Below are 17,243 nucleotides of genomic sequence, written 5' to 3' on the forward strand. Positions count from 1 at the left end.
AAGGAGTGGTATGTGTGGTGGAGTGATTAGTGGAAGTGCTCAGTTCAGGCCCAATGCATTTTCCTCAGTGTGGGGATAGACCTTGAGTTCAGCCTCTAGGTGCCTTCTTTACTTCTGTAGCAAAGAGAAAACATCCTCACTTGGTGTACTGTACGTCTCTGCTTTCTGTCATAGTCGCAGTCTGAATTTGGATTCCTGTTTCACAGGGTGAGGCTGTGAGGGCACACAATATGAGACACACAGGTTTATCCAGAGAGGGCTAGCAGGGATGTTTGGTCTACTTCAACAACTGAGGTTTTAGTTTCACAAACCAGGGACTACTCTCAATAACCAAATGACTTTAAATGCGTGTGAGAGATTTTTGTGTGGGTGCTGGGTTCAGGGTCTTGTGTGGGGCAAGGATCACCAGCTGTTATAGGTCAGACTCATTTGGAGCTCCTTAGTCTGTTATAGGTCAAACTAAGGATATCAGATAACTCCCAGGACCCTCGTCCCCTAGCACCTTTCCCTACGGGTCAGGATCAGTCTCCGAAAGCCAAGGCGGTTAAAAGAAACAGTCAGGAATAGAGAAACAGCCAGGTCCATAATAGCATTTTATTTCACATATGAAATGTAGGGAACATTACTCTCTCTAGGAAGGGAACCAATACAGGGGGCAAGGCAGACACGGTGAGAGGAACAAGGATGGGACACTTCCTGAAACACAAGGAATTACATCAGCTTTCAAATTGGAAATCGGAGATATATCTTCAGAAGTTAAATACCAGTTCAAAAAATCTAAGCAATCAGCAATCTGATCACACTCTATACATTTTGTTGTTGTTGAGTGTTTATGCACCCATAAAGTCATGAAAACTGAAGAAATTGCAAACAGGTTTTGAATCCTGGGACTTGACAAGTATTGGATAACCATATATTTTGAAGATACGAACCATATGGTCTTAAGTCCTGAATTATCATATAATTAGTTCTTGACCCCTTTCAGAATACATTCGTATTACCACATTCAATAAATACAGGTGCTTTAAAACAGTTGTTTCCAACCCTTTTCGATGACTGAACCACTTCCTGAGAGTTTGAACTCGTCGGACTACCCCCTCATGTGCATTTATCCAGTAGGCCTTTGGTCTCATGACTTTTCTTAAGTACCCCCAAGGGTCTTAGTACCCCTAGCTGGGAACTACTGCTATAAATCCTGCTTTAGTCCCATTGGAGAACCTTGCTGTTTTCCTTGTCCTATATAATACAGAAACATTCTTTTGAGTGAGGCTGTAAGGTACCGTACGTTTCTACTGAAATATCAACAGATGACAAGACCGAACCAAACCTTTTGGACACAGCAGACAATAGTGATTCTTAAACCATAGTAAGTAGTGAGTAACAACAGCCACTGGAAGGTCATCATGGAGTATACCAGTAGTCGCTAAGTGACATCAGGTTTGGGTGAGCTAGTATAAACTTTACCTCAATAACCAATCAGAATCCCTCTCACTGCATTTCTCCAGAGCCGGTCCACTGGACTATCCCTGGTGATGTATTAGATAGGCATGAGAGGAGGGCGAGTGAAATTAGCAGTGTGTCAAAGATAGTTTGGATTTCTTTGGCCTGCCCATACTTAAAATTATAATAAACCGACGAAAATAGGAAAATAAGTATTACATGTTTCCAGGTCAACGCAGTGTCAAACCACTAAGTTATGTCTGCTTACTGTTTGCAGTAGTGTTTCTTTGCAGTGAGAGGGCCATTACTGATGAGGCTGGGAGTGTAAGTGCAGGCAATGAGAGTCAGGTAGGAAATAAGACAGTGACATTGAAAATAACCCTCCCCTTTAAACCTTTCCCCCACCCCTCCATCCCCTTTCAAAATAACCCTCCCCTTTAAACCTTTCCCCCACCCCTCCATCCCCTTTCAAAATAACCCTCCCCTTTAAAGATTTCCCCCACCCCTCCATCCCCTTTCAAAATAACCCTCCCCTTTAAAGATTTCCCCCACCCCTCCATCCCCTTTCAAAATAACCCTCCCCTTTAAAGATTTCCCCCACCCCTCCATCCCCTTTCAAAATAACCTTCCCCTTTAAATATTTCCCCCACCCCTCCATCCCCTTTCAAAATTACCCTCCCCTTTAAAGATTTCCCCCACCCCTCCATCCCCTTTCAAAATTACCCACCCCTCCATCCCCTTTCAAAATAACCCTCCCCTTTAAACCTTTCCCCCACCCCTCCATCCCCTTTAACAGCATGGTGAGCGTGTGTGTCTGGGTAGGTGTGTGTGCGTGTGTCAGGGCTGCCCACCCAGTTACTGGAAATATACCATCTTGTAGATTCTCTCCAATCACAGTTGTGACTGACCTGATTAAGCTTTTCATCCAGCAAATAATTGGAATCAGGTGTGTCAGTTGGGTACGGAGAGAACCTACAGGAGGCCACCTCTCCAGGAACAGGGGTTGGGCAGCCCTGGTGTATACAGAGGAACATCTCCCATTCAACCCCCTGGGTCAGTGATTCAGTACCTGAGCATTCTGTCCCGGACCTCTATCCCACACACATTCAACAGAGCCACCACACACCAGCAACTGATTAACAATAAATGATTCATATAGTGAGTGGGTTGATAAAACAAAAAAGATTTAGCAAAACAGGTTGGTTTTAATTCAATACTTCGTCATAGAAAGGTCCTGGTACTGGTCAGTCATTTGAGAAAATGTAATTGACATTAAACCTTTCGGTGAGCCTACAGTCGCTACAGGGGATCTCTGAATCTGTCCGGACGGGTTAAACAATTAAAATGAAGACAGAGTGAGGTCATTGTTTGTGTTGTCGTTCAGGTACCTGAGTAGTACAGGAGAGTCGCACACAAGGGGATTGTGGGTAGATTATGGACGGTTGGGTGAAGGACTGTAATGCAGTGGCAGAGCTCTCTTCTTAAAACTATCACACACACACACACACACACAGAGAGGGGGGTACATGGATACATGAGGATACATGCCAAAGACCAATCCAGCCAAGGGAATGGACAGCCATAATAAATATCCCAGAACTAGGAGCAAACATATATACAGGAACCATGGCTGTCATTCAGCATTTTATGTTCTGAGCTCAGTAAAGGAGGGGGCTTCAGGATCTAGTGCTCCTCAGATGTCTGAGCGTCAAGCAGCTAACTTTCCTCCTCCTCTTTCTCCTCGTCCTCGTCCTCCTCTCCACTGTCCCCAAACGTCTGCTCCTCCATACTGGCGAAGGTGTGTGAGCGCGCCGCCACCTGGGCGGCGAGGGCGGAGCTAAAGTTGAGTGCTGCCGAGCCGTGGAGTTCGGTCAACCTGTCCATCATGGTGACGGCTGGGATCCTAGGCTGCAATAAGTGGTCAGTTTGGTTCTGTCCCGCCCCCTCGTCAGGTAGCCAGTCATATTGGCAGAGCTGCGCCCCATCTGTCTCATCTGGGACAGAATAAGCCACTCCCCCCTTCTCCCCGTTTTCCTCCGCCTCTCCATAGCAGAACTCTGTGACGACCGGCTCCTCCTCCTCTATCAGGGGCCGCCTGTCCTTGAACTCTTTCTCATCCTCCTCCACATCCTCCTTGTCCTTTAGACTTTCTGAAAGGTGGTTTCCCTCAGAGACACCTGGTTTGGCTACGCCCACAGGAGTTAGAGTGTCCAGTGGGTCAGAGGTCGTCTGAGATTCTGCGGAAGATACCTCAGAAGTTTCCCCAGGTACAATAGGCATCACCGCCGCTATTAGATGAAAGGAAGAAAAAACATGCAAATTAAAGGATCACAAATAAGAAAGCAAAAAAAAAGAAAAGAACCAAAGGAGTGATCGTGCCAAAGAGGTGCATTGTGGTTAGTTGGAGTAACCTTGGTCGTTGAACAGCAGCTGTTTCCACTTCCTCCTCTCTACATCAGACGCTCGCAAGCCCAGCACCGCTTTGAGCTCTGACAAAACCCGCCGAGACTCCTCCCTCTCCCGCCGCTGGCGCTCTCGCTCCTCAGGAGACAGCATGTCAACAACCGACCCCGCCCACTCGTTCTCAACCTCAGAGTCCGACACGTACGCCTCCAGCTCCTGGCCAGACAAACGTGAGAGAGCCTCATCAACCGCACGCTCGCTACAGGCAACCAGTTAAGTGAGCGTGGCGTGTGTGCGTGAGGCGTTCAGTACTTGTTCCTCAGGCACAGGGTCTCTGTCCAGGATGAGGGTGTAGGTTGGGGGAGGGGGCGGGGCACTGGGCACAGGATGGAGACATCGCTCTGGGTCCTCGGGTGTTCCTGAAAGATAGAGGAGGGATTGAACCTGACACACAGGGACCATAGGGATGTATACACACACACAGTCAACTCTGGACACATCAATATCCAGGTAAGGTGTCTGGAGTACAGATGTCAGATCTCTACAATGTACTGGATGTCAGGAGAGAATAGGCAACTGTGCCCCCACTAATCCTCCTTTCGCTCCTCCTCCCCAGGCCTGGTTATTGTCCAATATCTGCAGGAGCCAGTTCCTTTCTGACTCTATTATCAGGGCAGGGCCGGGGAGGAAGTCCTGACTAAAAATAACCGTCTCCGCCGTAACCATGGAAAGATAGCGTTCAGAACCAACTTCAGGGCCTGTCCCCTCTTAACCTGGCAGCTGCGTTAAGTGCAGAGGACTGGCTGGTTGGCCCTAATGGTTTGGTAGTGTGTGTGTGTGTGTGGAACCACCCCGCTCCCTCCTCACCTGTGCAGGTGTTCGCTCTCCTCAACATGCGCTCCACCTGGCCCACTGTGTCCTCCCAGCAGCCGGCACTGGCCTGCATGTGGGGCTGCAGCTGGCTGAGGCGCTCCTGGAGCTCCTGGTAGCCCTCCGCGGTCACCTCCACCGCCTCCCTGGTCACCATCAACTTCTCCAGGTCATCCTCCAGGATAATCATCCTAGCAGCGGGAGACAGGGGAGGGGAGGAACTGCCATGTTGAATCAGCCAAACAGAGGGAAAGAGCCAAGGAAGAGAACATGGTGACGGACGTGAAGAGTGGAGCGGTGAGGCGGAACAGCCGACTCACTCGTTGAGCAGGGCCTTGAGGTGCAGCTGCAGGCTGCGGACAGACGTGTGCAGCGCGTTGAGTTCTCTGCATTTCTGCCGGGCGCGCCCCACCCTGTCCGAGCCCTGAGTCCGGTGCTGGGTCTCAAAGTAGCGATGGAACTCGTAGCTCCGCTGCAGGTCGCCCAGGCAACCGGCCAGGGCACTGTGAAGGGGCTGTGTCACCACGGCAACGGAGCGGTGTATGGGCGCAGGTGGGGTTTCCCCTTGGACCCGGTCTTCCCTGGCCTCCTCCAGCCGCTGTGGCGAAAGCAGCAGGGCCATGCGGCGAAAACACTCCGAGCTCTGCCCCACCCAAAGCTGGAACAGCACCTGGATGACGGCAGTTCCACAGGGAAGCGAACAGCTCAGATCTGACAATGCCCTGAACCTGAACACAAAGTAGACAGCCCCCAAGCACTCCTCCCGGCCACTTTCCCTGGGTGGACCGTCAAAACTAGATGCGGTTTGGCTTGCCATCTGAAGTGCCTGTCCAATTCACAGAAGCTGCCCACTCAGCCTTTGATTTGCAGTAGCTAAAGGGGACGTGTGAACTGCTTTGCTCACCTGCAGGGTTGATATCACCCGCAATTCAATGCAAACTGAAGTCACAGGTCTAACACAGGGTCACATTTAATCAAGGTGACTTTTTGTGTCAGACTGGAACCTCATTGGTCAGACTCCTTGTGAGGTGCGAAGCTGGTAAGTAAACTCTGTAGCGAGTTAGCAAACTCCGGTCATCACTCCCACTTACTGGGCGAAGTGCACTTGCAAGTACACTCAAATGTGAAGACGGAAAACACCATTCAAGGGTGTAGGGTTTAGGGGATGTCTGATTTGTGTTTGGAGTCCAGCCCGAGTGTCTGCCATTTCACCCATTCACATGTACATACATGTCTACAGTAGCTGACTGAGTTCATCTTTATTCGCCATTTTAGGTCTCATTCTGCTTCTCTCCAATTTGTACAGAAAAGCAAGATGTGCCGTACTTCATCGCATCTACCCGGTCAGGCACAGGAAACTCAGGAAGATCCGCCCACCCACTCACCTTGAGGGCAGGGAGGCTGTAGTCGTCGGTGAGCTCCTGTACCTCCTCATCATTTAGATGCTCTGCTCCCAGGCCCAGACCTAGCTCCTTCAGGGGCACTGCCGACACGTAGTTGGTCACGTTGTCCATCTCAGAGTTCAGGGGGAACGTGGGTGAAAGTTAAGGAGCTCAAGGGTTGAATACATCCTAACACACAACGACTGACTCAAGGATTACACCAAGGGAGACATGGAGTTCAGTGAAAAAAGCGGTTTTGTGTCAGGCCAAATGTTCCCAACTGCTGAAGCCCCTCTTCCCCTCTCTCCCCTCCCTCCATGTGAAGGATATGCTTTGAGCATGTGGCAGGTGGAACGGCGCGAGGCTCTGAAGGCCGAACGGAGAGCTCGGTAAACCGCCTTCCGCAGGCCAATCAGCTGCTGCCCTCGTGGCCCCGCCCCCTGTCCCGCCCTGCTAAAGGAGCTGGCCACACCACTCACCCTGTCGAGCAGACTTGACAAGTGAAATGTGATACAACTGTGCAGACGTCCCAGAGAGGCAGGGCAGCACACGCAACAAACAACAGGACATGCTAACAACACGATATGGTTCATAAACTATTACAGGACATGCTAACAACACGATATGATTGATAAACTATTACAGGACATGCTAACAACACGATATGGTTCATAAACTAATACATAACAGGACATGCTAGCCACATGATTAGGTTGATAAACTAATACGTAACAGGACATGCTATCAACACGATATGGTTATGACAAAATAATGCATGAGAGGACATGCGAGCAACACAATATGGTTAGACAAACTAATACATAACAGGATGAAACACACTAACAACCTGACACACAAAATTATATTACAAAGACAATAACAGTGACAAAGATGACCTAGCAACAACATTACAGGAACTTCCTGATAAAACAGAGGTAATAGATACTACAGTGAGGATTTGTTTTTGTCATTTGCCCACTGACAAAGAAATTATCAGTCTATAATTTTAATGGTAGGTTTATTTGAACAGTGAGAGACAGAATAACAACAAAAAAATCCAGAAAAACGCATGTCAAAAATGTTATAAATTGATTTGCATTTTAATGAGGGGATCATTGGCAAACTTCAGACAGGCCTGTACATGTGCTTTCCGGAGCAGGGGGACCTTGCGGGCGCTGCAGGATTTCAGTCCTTCACGGCGTAGTGTGTTACCAATTGTTTTCTTGGTGACTATGGTCCCAGCTGCCTTGAGATCATTAACAAGATCCTCCCGTGTAGTTCTGGGAGATTGACCGTTATTTTGTGTTTCTTCCATTTGCAAGTAATCGCACAAACTGTTGTCACCTTCTCACCAAGCTGCTTGCTAATGGTCTTGTAGCCCATTTCAGCCTTGTGTAGGTCTACAATCTTGTCCCTGACACCCTTGGACAGCTCTTTGGTCTTGGCCATGGTGGAGAGTTTGGAATCTGACTGATTGATTGCTTCTGTGGACAGGTGTCTTTTATACAGGTAACAAGCTGAGATTAGGAGCACTCCTTTTAAGAGCCAGAAATCTTTCTGATTGAGAGAGGATCAAATACTTATTTCACTCATTAAAATGCAAATCAATTTATAACATTTTTGACATGAGTTTTTCTGGATTTTGTTGTTGTTATTCTGTCTCTCACTGTTTAAATAAACCTACCATTAAAATTATAGACTGATAATTTCTTTGTCAGAAGGCAGACGTACAAAATCAGCAGGGGATAAAAAAATGTTCCATCACTGTAGCTTAGATGCTTAACTTAGGTCATCTAAGGTAAAGATAGGTCTTTCTATGAACTATGGTACCAGTGAGCATTTCTTGCATTGAACAACAGTTTGGATTGCAATGATATTAACATAAAGACTAACTTTAGCCCCATAAATAAAACAAATGTAATTACTGGGATTCTTGTTGTACAATCCTGTTTCCCAAAAAGTTGGGACGCTGCATTAAATGAAAATAAAATCAGAATGCAATGATATGCAAATCATTTATCCCTATATTTCACTGAAGAAATCGTATATGAAACTGAGAAATCGTATTGTTTTTGGAAAAATACATGCCCATTTTTGATGCCATCATTGCATTCTGTTTCTTTACATTTTACACAGCGTCCCAACTTTTTTGGAAACAGGGTTGTAATTATGTACTAAAATCAGTAGCTTTTTATTTATTAGGTGAAATTATTATGCCACATGAACTGATTCAGGAAGTACATTTCTGAATTAATATTGAGGGATATGTAGCTTATTTGACAAAATTGCCAAAGTGCAGGAAATATTGTCTTGATGTTGTAACACAGGTCAGTAAAATGTTGTAGACACCATAATGTTTCTTCCCCCTTTGCTGAACAGGACAATGTGTAGAAAATGTGCTTTAAATTGCTAAATTAACAACAGGGGTCTGAAACGTTTGCACAGTTTGTGATCCCACTTGTTACAAGATGGGGGATCATTACTATGGTGATAAAAAACAATATCCATGTGGACCTTTGCCACCTTGGACATTTGTGTGGCAAAGGACCTTCTTGGACCTTCTGGGAAAGGTATTTGAGTGCCTCAGAGCTACACCATCGGTGTTAGCAATTGTACACTCTGAGTGTAAAAAGGGCAGCCTTATCTGTTTAATAAACCATTTCTGGTGCCTCTCATGAAAAAACTGAAAATGTGTTACATTGTTCATAGTGTTCAGTTAACTGATCTGAATGCTGTTTTTGGCCTCCACCTACCCAGAACTGCCTGATCACCCTGATAAGGTGCTGTGGGTTTGTCGAGCTCGTACAGATCAGAGGGTAAGGAGGAGCTCACCATGTCGTCACCAAACAATCACTCCCAGATCTCCAATGAGTAGGTGAGTCATTTAACAATTGCAACTTAGATGCTATGTTTCCTCCATTCTTCAACTCCCTCTCAAATCTCATTTGGATAGAGAGGTGAAGGAACCTACTATTCACTCCTCTATCCAAGATAAGGACAGAGGAAGCATTTTTACAGTAGTAGTTAGGTGACTCATTGCTTTCATTATTGATTATTATTGCTATCAATGATTTAGTCCTATTCTCAATGCTGTTATCTATTTCATTCTTCAGAAATGTTTAATATGGCTATATATGATTGTAGACTAAAGCCCAAACAGACCTGGCTACTAGACAAGACAGAAAACATTGTGTATTTTTCCTGGAACAGGTTTTGTCATTGCTAGGTGGAGTTACGGTCTCTGTGCCTACCTAGACAGTTATTTGTGGAAGCTACAAGACAATCATATATCCAACTATTTCCTAATCTGATCCTGATACCACACATTGGCCCTTTATTCATAGAGAGACCCCGAAGCCTATGTTAGTGGGTGAACAGGCACACTGACAGGAAGGTTTGGGTGACGGGAAGTGGGGACGGCACCGAGAACCAACTGACAGCAAACAAGGTTGGGAATCCTGTTCACAATGAGTAGGAAAGTGAGGGTTCGCACCAACACAAAAGACCAAGTAGATTGAGATTGACGGACAGACAGGTACAGACAGACAGATAGTATATAGAATTGTCCACTTACAGGGTGAAGCCTCTAGAGATGACCTCCGTCTCCTGAACCAGCCTCAGAGACTTGCGGGCCAGGCTGGTCAGAGCTTTGCTGTTCAGCACCGCGGTCTGCAGCTCCGACGCCCGGGCATGTGCTGCCCTCTGCATCCGCCCCTGTCTCCAGAGACCCGCCCCTCGCACGCCCACCCATCCCATGACCGCGGCACACCACGGGATCACCGCCAGGGACCAGGCGCCGTCGGAGAGGGAGGACAGGCCGAGCAAGACGGCGGCCAGGCCGACCAGGACGCCCAAGTCCCTGAGGGGGGGGGGGAGAGCGACCGGACGTTAGCGTCCGCCCGGGTGTGTTTTCGCGCGTGTTAACGTACGCGTGTGTTTTACGGCGTACCACTGTGACGGAGACGCCAGGAGGCGCGGGCAGGGCAGGGTGTTCTCGCGGCCGGGGGAGAGGGAAGGAGAGGAGCCCATGGCGAGCAGGCTGGGGTCGAGCAGCTCGATCAGCTCCACGTCCTCCTGGAGCAAAACATCCTGGTCAAGGATACACCGTGTGGCGTACCGGCCGAACGCGCGGTCCTGTAGATAATGGAGGGGGGAGGCGGGGCGAGAGGGAGAGAGAGATGTCAATGGGATGAAGTCACGTTAGGTCCTGTGGTTATTCTTTTGCTTTGCAGAGGGCTCAACACTCAGCCACACATCTGTCTGTGGTGACTCTTACCAGCTGCTGCTCCAGCTTATGGGTGGAGGAGGCCTGGTGGAAGGGGCTCCTTCTCCACACGGCATCAGCCAATCGCCACAGATGTCCTCTCTGCCAATCACACAGAGGAGGAAGTGAGAAGGGGTAATCAACCAGATATCATTCTCTGTATAAACCAGTCACCGTAGACAGACAGCATAGCCTATGAAAAACCGTCACACATGCAGACAGGCACACACTCACACTGAGATAGGACACACGCACTGAGTTAAGACACACTCACACTGAGATAGGACACACGCACTGAGTTAAGACACACTCACACTGAGATAGGTCACACCCACTGAGTTAAGACACACTCACACTGAGTTTAGGCATAAAAGTTTGTTTTTTAAAGGTTAGGATTAGGGAAGATTAAAAAGATTATTGGTTTTCTGGTCCCCACAAACATAGAAATAAAAGTGTGTGTGTGTGCTTGTGTTCTGCCCTCCTTCTCACACTCCTACACATACAAACATTCTCCACTCCCTGGGGCTCTAAGAGGAGATTCAGTGTAAACAAACAATCTAAATAGAATATTTTAATCACTAGCAAACAGTATTCATGAGCATTCCAACTAAATTATACATAGCAATACATAACTGCTATTTACCAAGCAAGTCTGTCCAAAGTCTATAAGAAATCCTGATACTACTTATTTTCCATAATAGGGTTAACAATGAGCGAATAAAAATGCCTACTTGGAGCATGAATGACAAGCGGTTATGACAATACCTTATATTCTTCACTGTGTTTTCTATTGCTAAGGAAATAATAGTACTACGGTCATTGGTACTTACCACTACATAGGCGTTTCAGACATCGCCACTATGTGGGACGTGTTTCAGACATCACCACTACGAGGGCGTGTTTCAGAGATCACCACTACATGAGGCATTTTTCAGATATCCCCAGCACAAGGGTTGTGTTTCAGATATCCCCAGCAAGCGGGCATGTTTCAGATATCCCCAGCATATGGGGCGTTTCAGATATCCCTAGCACATGGGGCGTTTCAGATATTTTCAGCACACAGGGCGTGTTTCAGATATTTCCAGCACACGGTGTGTTTCAGATATCCCCAGCATGTGGGGCATGTTTCAGATATCCCAAGCACACATGATGTGTTTCAGATATCCCAAGCACACATGATGTGTTTCAGATATCCCAAGCACACATGATGTGTTTCAGATATCCCCAGCACACATGATGTGTTTCAGATATCCCCAGCACACATGATGTGTTTCAGATATCCCCAGCACATGGGGCGTTTCAGATATCCCCAGCACATGGGGCGTTTCAGATATCCCCAGCACATGGGGCATTTCAGATATTTTCAGCATGCAGGGCGTTTCAGATATTTTCAGCATGCAGGGCGTTTCAGATATTTCCAGCACACAGGGTGTGTTTCAGATATTCCCAGCACACGGGGTGTGTTTCAGATATCCCCAGCATGTGGGGCATGTTTCAGATATCCCAAGCACACATGATGTGTTTCAGATATCCCCAGCAAGCGGGCATGTTTCAGATATCCCCAGCATATGGGGCGTTTCAGATATCCCTAGCACATGGGGCGTTTCAGATATTTTCAGCACACAGGGCGTGTTTCAGATATTTCCAGCACACGGTGTGTTTCAGATATCCCCAGCATGTGGGGCATGTTTCAGATATCCCAAGCACACATGATGTGTTTCAGATATCCCAAGCACACATGATGTGTTTCAGATATCCCAAGCACACATGATGTGTTTCAGATATCCCCAGCACACATGATGTGTTTCAGATATCCCAAGCACACATGATGTGTTTCAGATATCCCCAGCACACATGATGTGTTTCAGATATCCCCAGCACATGGGGCGTTTCAGATATCCCCAGCACATGGGGCATTTCAGATATTTTCAGCATGCAGGGCGTTTCAGATATTTTCAGCATGCAGGGCGTTTCAGATATTTCCAGCACACAGGGTGTGTTTCAGATATTCCCAGCACACGGGGTGTGTTTCAGATATTCCCAGCACACGGGGTGTGTTTCAGATATCCCCAGCATGTGGGGCATGTTTCAGATATCACCACTACAGGGGCGTGTATCAGACATCACACTATGGGGGGCATGTGTCAGACATCGCCGTTATGTGGGCATGTTTCAGACATCACCACTGCGTGGACGTATTTCAGACATCACCACTATGCAGGGCATGTTTCAGACATCACCACTATGCAGGGCATGTTTCAGACATCACCATTACCTGAGCGTTTTTCAGACATCACCACTACAGGAGTGTGTCAGACATCACCACTAGGGGGGCGTGGTTCAGACAACACCATTATAGAGGTACTTTAGTGAAATATCCACTAAGTACAGATCTAGGGTCAGCTTCCATCTACAAATGTAAACCTTCATTGTAACCTTCCCACAAGCGGGGTAACTGCTGAACTGAACCGAGACCAGCACCACCTAGCGGCAACATCGCCCTTTACCAACTGGCCTTTGTTTCTAGCCCGGCTGACTGGTATTGGGAAGAAGTCTGCTATTGGCCAGCAGAACACAGGGCCGCTGATTATGGATCTGAGTACCAACTGCCATACTGGTGTTTATGCTACACTGGCCAATCAAAAGCAGCAGCAGCAGCAACAGAAACCGGCCACTAAACCATACCCCCACAAAGTACAGTGTGTGTGTGTGTGTTATTGTCATGAGGGGATGGCCTCACAATAACTCTATCAAGGCGAATGTGGTCATTTTCATTCGCTACTACTCCCTCTCAGATATCCCCTATCCAAACACAAAGACAGGAGACAAAGATGGACCACACAGAATACACACATATACACGCACAGCGGAATGCAAACACAGTGACACAAATACATGAGCATAGAAACATCACTGGATGCCCAGTCATTTCTTAGTCCTGTCGTGCTCCTGCTCTTTAGTATTCTGCTGGCTTCACCCAGGGAACATTCTCAGGTCTTTGTGCCTGCTCCCTTTCTGCCATGTGAGAGTGAGAGAATGGAAAAAAAAAACTCCTGTAAAGACATGTGTCTGTGAAAGAGACTCTGAGAAAGAAAAAGCGGGAGAGGAAGAGACTGTATGAAAGAGTTCTAAATTGCATGCCATGCTGCAGTAAAGTTCTTCTTAATCCTTCTCTCCATCTCTCTGCATCACAACTTGAAAGAGGGGACTGGGCAGGCAGGCCATAACCTTTCAATTGATAGTAAACTTTGACTGACCTTGTTCTGTACCTTCAGTTTGCGTTCCTGTGACATACGGTATAGCAAATGCTAAACTGCAATATATTCCCATTGTTAAAGTCAGCAGGCAATTCTGTCCCACAGAGCTTTGTGGGCTGACATCTTTCTGACTCTCTCCTCAGTGACCTCTGGTGTCATCCAATATGTCCAGTCCAGTCCGACAACATACATGTGCCCTCAAACCATTTACAAATCCAATTTCATACAGAGATACATGTCTTTTACATCTCCAGGGGCATACTTATCTTGAGGGGTGACATTTCCACTGTAAATGTTGCTGTCAAGCCTGTAAATCCAGGCTGTGTGAAACAGGTACAGTGTATGTTGAACATTTTGGAATTTTGCCTTTGATACAGATTAACTACAAAATACAGTTTTTAAGTTTATGTGTACAGTTTGTAGGTAACTGCAATTTAGCATATTTAGCATTTGCATAAATTCTAACCACTGCAATTGCTAGAATCATATAGGAACACCTCCGGTAGACTTTATGCTAAGCTATTTGGTATTTTTTGCACAACTTCTTCTAATTTCTTTTATACTAGATACACAGACAGTGTGGTTGGCTGTGTTTGGCCTTGATGTAACTCTATCTGGGCTGAAGGAAGTTGGACACAGAAGGACGATCCCCAGCTTTCCTGTCTCATATCCAACATTCCCAAACTTTTCTCTGAATAACAGGCTCTCAGAGAGGAAGCATGACACTCATAGACGGAAAGTTCCTGGAGGAGGCTAGTGTGACATCATTTCCTGTCCCACAAGGAGGAAAAAATAAAGACCAGGAAAAGGAATCTACTAAAGAGTCACATGACCACATGCTGGCCATCACCCTGTGCCCCTGAAGACAAACAGGTAGGCCAGAACGGGGGGGCATTCAAGATGTTTGAAACATGCTTGAGTGTTTTAAAGTGTTGTTTAAATTAATAGTGTAATTAATAGTTGCTATAAGCAATGAGTCGTTATCAGCAATGAGTTGTAATAAGCTCTGAGTTGTATTAAGCTATGATTTGTAATAAGCTATGAGTTATATTAAGCTATTGTGTACTGTGTATGGGACACAGGCTTCTCTCTGACATACAGACATAAACATATACAGTTAAATACACAGTCAGTCAAATACACACATACAGTAGAGAGTAGCACACAACAGGGTGATGGTAGCAGAGCTGTACCCACTCCAGATATCAGTCATTTAATTTAGCACCACTGAATCAGAAAGAGAGGGGGGGGTAGAGGCAGACATGGAAAAGAGAGGACTGAAGGTCTCTCTGCACACTACTAAGCAGAATTCCCCTCAGCAATAATACAGAAATCTGATGAAGAGCTCAGAGCCTATCCCTGGAACAGCGGACAACTGTGTGTCCTTCAAAGAGAATACACACACAGACACCAATACCTTGTTCAGATCCTGTTGCTCTCTTCTGTCCATGTTCCCTGTCCTGTCTTTCTGCCAGCTGTGTGTGAGTGTGAATGTGTGTGTGTGTGTGTGTGTGTTCGGGAGTGACTGTGTCCTTGTTGTCTGTGTGATGTATTTTGTTGTTTGGAATCAATAGCAGATGTAATTACTTCCCGTCTGCCTGCATGACTGTACAGTGAGTTGGTCAGGCACTCACAAACCATATGGATGCAGTGATGGGATGGTGTGTGTGTGATGGGATGGGGGAGTGGGGCCACTTACTGTAGGTTTGGGAGGGCCATCCTGGAGGGAGGTAGTGCCCCCCTCTCCTCCTCCGCACTCATCCTCCTGAGACACAGGACATGCCTCAAAGTCTGTGTGTCCTAGATCCTGCAGGTAGTGAAAAAGCGGAGAGTTCTGGAAAGAGAGTTTGGAAAAGAGAGAAAAAAACTGTTTGTGAGTGAGAGGGGATATAAGAGAGGGAAATGAGGATCGGAGGGATGAAAGAGAAATGAAGACAAGTATCTGCTTTTGTCACTGCATTTACTGGATTGGCCGAACAGTGCAGCTGGTTTCCGCCCCTGACATGTTTGTATTGTCAAGACCACAAAATGGAATATGTAGGTTATCTGAAGTGTAGACCACTCCAATTACTGCCTAGAATCATGCACACATTCCAGGCTCCTCTTCCCATTCGACTTGGAGGTTCATGAGGATTTCAGGACAGCTCTTTCACACGTACACACATTGTGCAGACACAAGAGCCATTCAGGTGACAAGGCATAGGGCAATACCATCAATTCGTTTCTCTGCCTAAGTTTTCATCATTGTGGGCAGTTTATTCCATTACACTGTGTGCAACAGCTCATTCTTGTCAACATTTTTATTTTTACTGAATTTACCTTAGCATTGGAAACAGGAGATTTTAACTTGCTTTCCCTGTATAAATAAAGGTTAAATAAAAAAACAACTGAGGGCTAAACATCTGTTCAGCTAAGTTGTGCCTAGATCAGAACAGAACCCCCGGAAAATGCATGGGAACTACCCGTCTCCAATTCCATTTTTTTTACACCTAATCTGCTCCAAAGTCCATTAATCCAATCCAGGGATGGAATTAAATAAACACACAATGCAACAAGCATGTGTTTTAGCTCAGCTCTAGCCTGTGCCAATTAAAGTGGGACTGACTGACTTGCAGTGTGGGTATACAATATAGTCAGCCAGTAGCCAACAGGAATGAGCAAGTCACTGTCATCCAATTTCCCTACAATAGGGATGCAGCAGTATACCTTTACATCATAACTCTCATATCCCTCCCTCTCCACCAACACCGCTCATTACACAGTAATGCACTCGGCAGTGGTATATAACAATTTGTTCACACAGCAGAAAGAACAAAGATGACGTGCTTTAATTTTACCAAGGGGATGCCTGACCCAATTCCCACCTAAATACAAACGCTCCTCCTCGGTAGAATGAGAGAGAACAAAACGTAATACCAACAGCAAGCCAGTTGACTACCTTCATAGACACACCCATAATAACATAAACTAACACGATGACACACCACGATCCAAGCATGACGTGACGAGCTCCCGGTACTCACTTGCATGACCGGACGGTATCGGCGCACATGTTGACACATTTGGCAGTCAGATGTTTCGAAGACTGGCTACTACGTCGCATAAAGCACCGACCAGAAACAGAAACACACTACCCACCCCTGCTATTATTGATGATGAAACAATAACACGCAGCCCCAGGATCAGAAAAGCCTCTTGGCGGGTTGGGTAGGCTACACGGCCAATTTTTCTGGGATTTATGTCTCAGCAATGCATTGCAGGGGATAAACGTTGCCAATGGCGATGCTAATACGCTAGCTAACCAAAAAATGCATAGTCTGGCCCAGGATTTGGCAACCACGCAAATATCAGCACGTATTATGATTCAGAAAACCCAGTTAAAACTTCGCGCTTGACACACTGCACTGCGCGTTAATGGATGACCCTAAATACAAATACAGACCTCAAATACCACATCTTCATCAAACTCCTCAGTCATTGCTCTCCGCCATCGATATCCAACCGTTACGCATTCTGGGATTGTAGTCGTTTGTAAATGCAAAGTAGTGAAAAGTTTAAGCAGTTGCTTGCAGGGTGTTAGCGGTTGCTAGCTGCGCAAAACAAACTCATTGTCAAAAACTACATGTC

At 46.5% G+C, this 17,243-nt stretch overlaps 1 protein-coding gene across 3 annotated transcripts; it reads right to left on the reverse strand.

Moving 5' to 3' along the window:
• Nucleotides 1-576: 576 nt before the first annotated feature.
• On the reverse strand, nucleotides 577-17,234 carry vezt (vezatin, adherens junctions transmembrane protein). Of its 3 annotated transcripts, XR_828707.3 has the most exons (13): nucleotides 17,059-17,234; nucleotides 15,316-15,450; nucleotides 10,372-10,461; nucleotides 10,045-10,229; nucleotides 9,670-9,954; nucleotides 6,426-6,587; nucleotides 6,099-6,246; nucleotides 5,034-5,383; nucleotides 4,711-4,904; nucleotides 4,156-4,262; nucleotides 3,852-4,059; nucleotides 2,829-3,728; nucleotides 577-696 (listed from the first exon to the last, which is right to left on the reverse strand). XR_828707.3 is itself a non-coding variant. In XM_010887168.4 (12 exons), exons 1-12 carry the CDS (start codon nucleotides 17,092-17,094, stop codon nucleotides 3,157-3,159), a joined length of 2,460 nt encoding a protein of 819 aa, XP_010885470.2. In that variant the 5' UTR covers nucleotides 17,095-17,234; the 3' UTR covers nucleotides 2,198-3,156. The 3 variants fall into 3 exon arrangements, 2 of the variants coding, with proteins under 2 accessions (XP_010885470.2, XP_010885469.2); XM_010887168.4 differs by lacking the exon at nucleotides 577-696 and having other exon boundaries at nucleotides 2,198-3,728; nucleotides 6,426-6,575; XM_010887167.4 differs by lacking the exon at nucleotides 577-696 and having other exon boundaries at nucleotides 2,198-3,728.
• Nucleotides 17,235-17,243: the final 9 nt, after the last annotated feature.

The sequence above is a fragment of the Esox lucius genome, chromosome 23 (assembly GCF_011004845.1).
Source record: "Esox lucius isolate fEsoLuc1 chromosome 23, fEsoLuc1.pri, whole genome shotgun sequence".
NCBI lineage: Eukaryota > Metazoa > Chordata > Actinopteri > Esociformes > Esocidae > Esox > Esox lucius.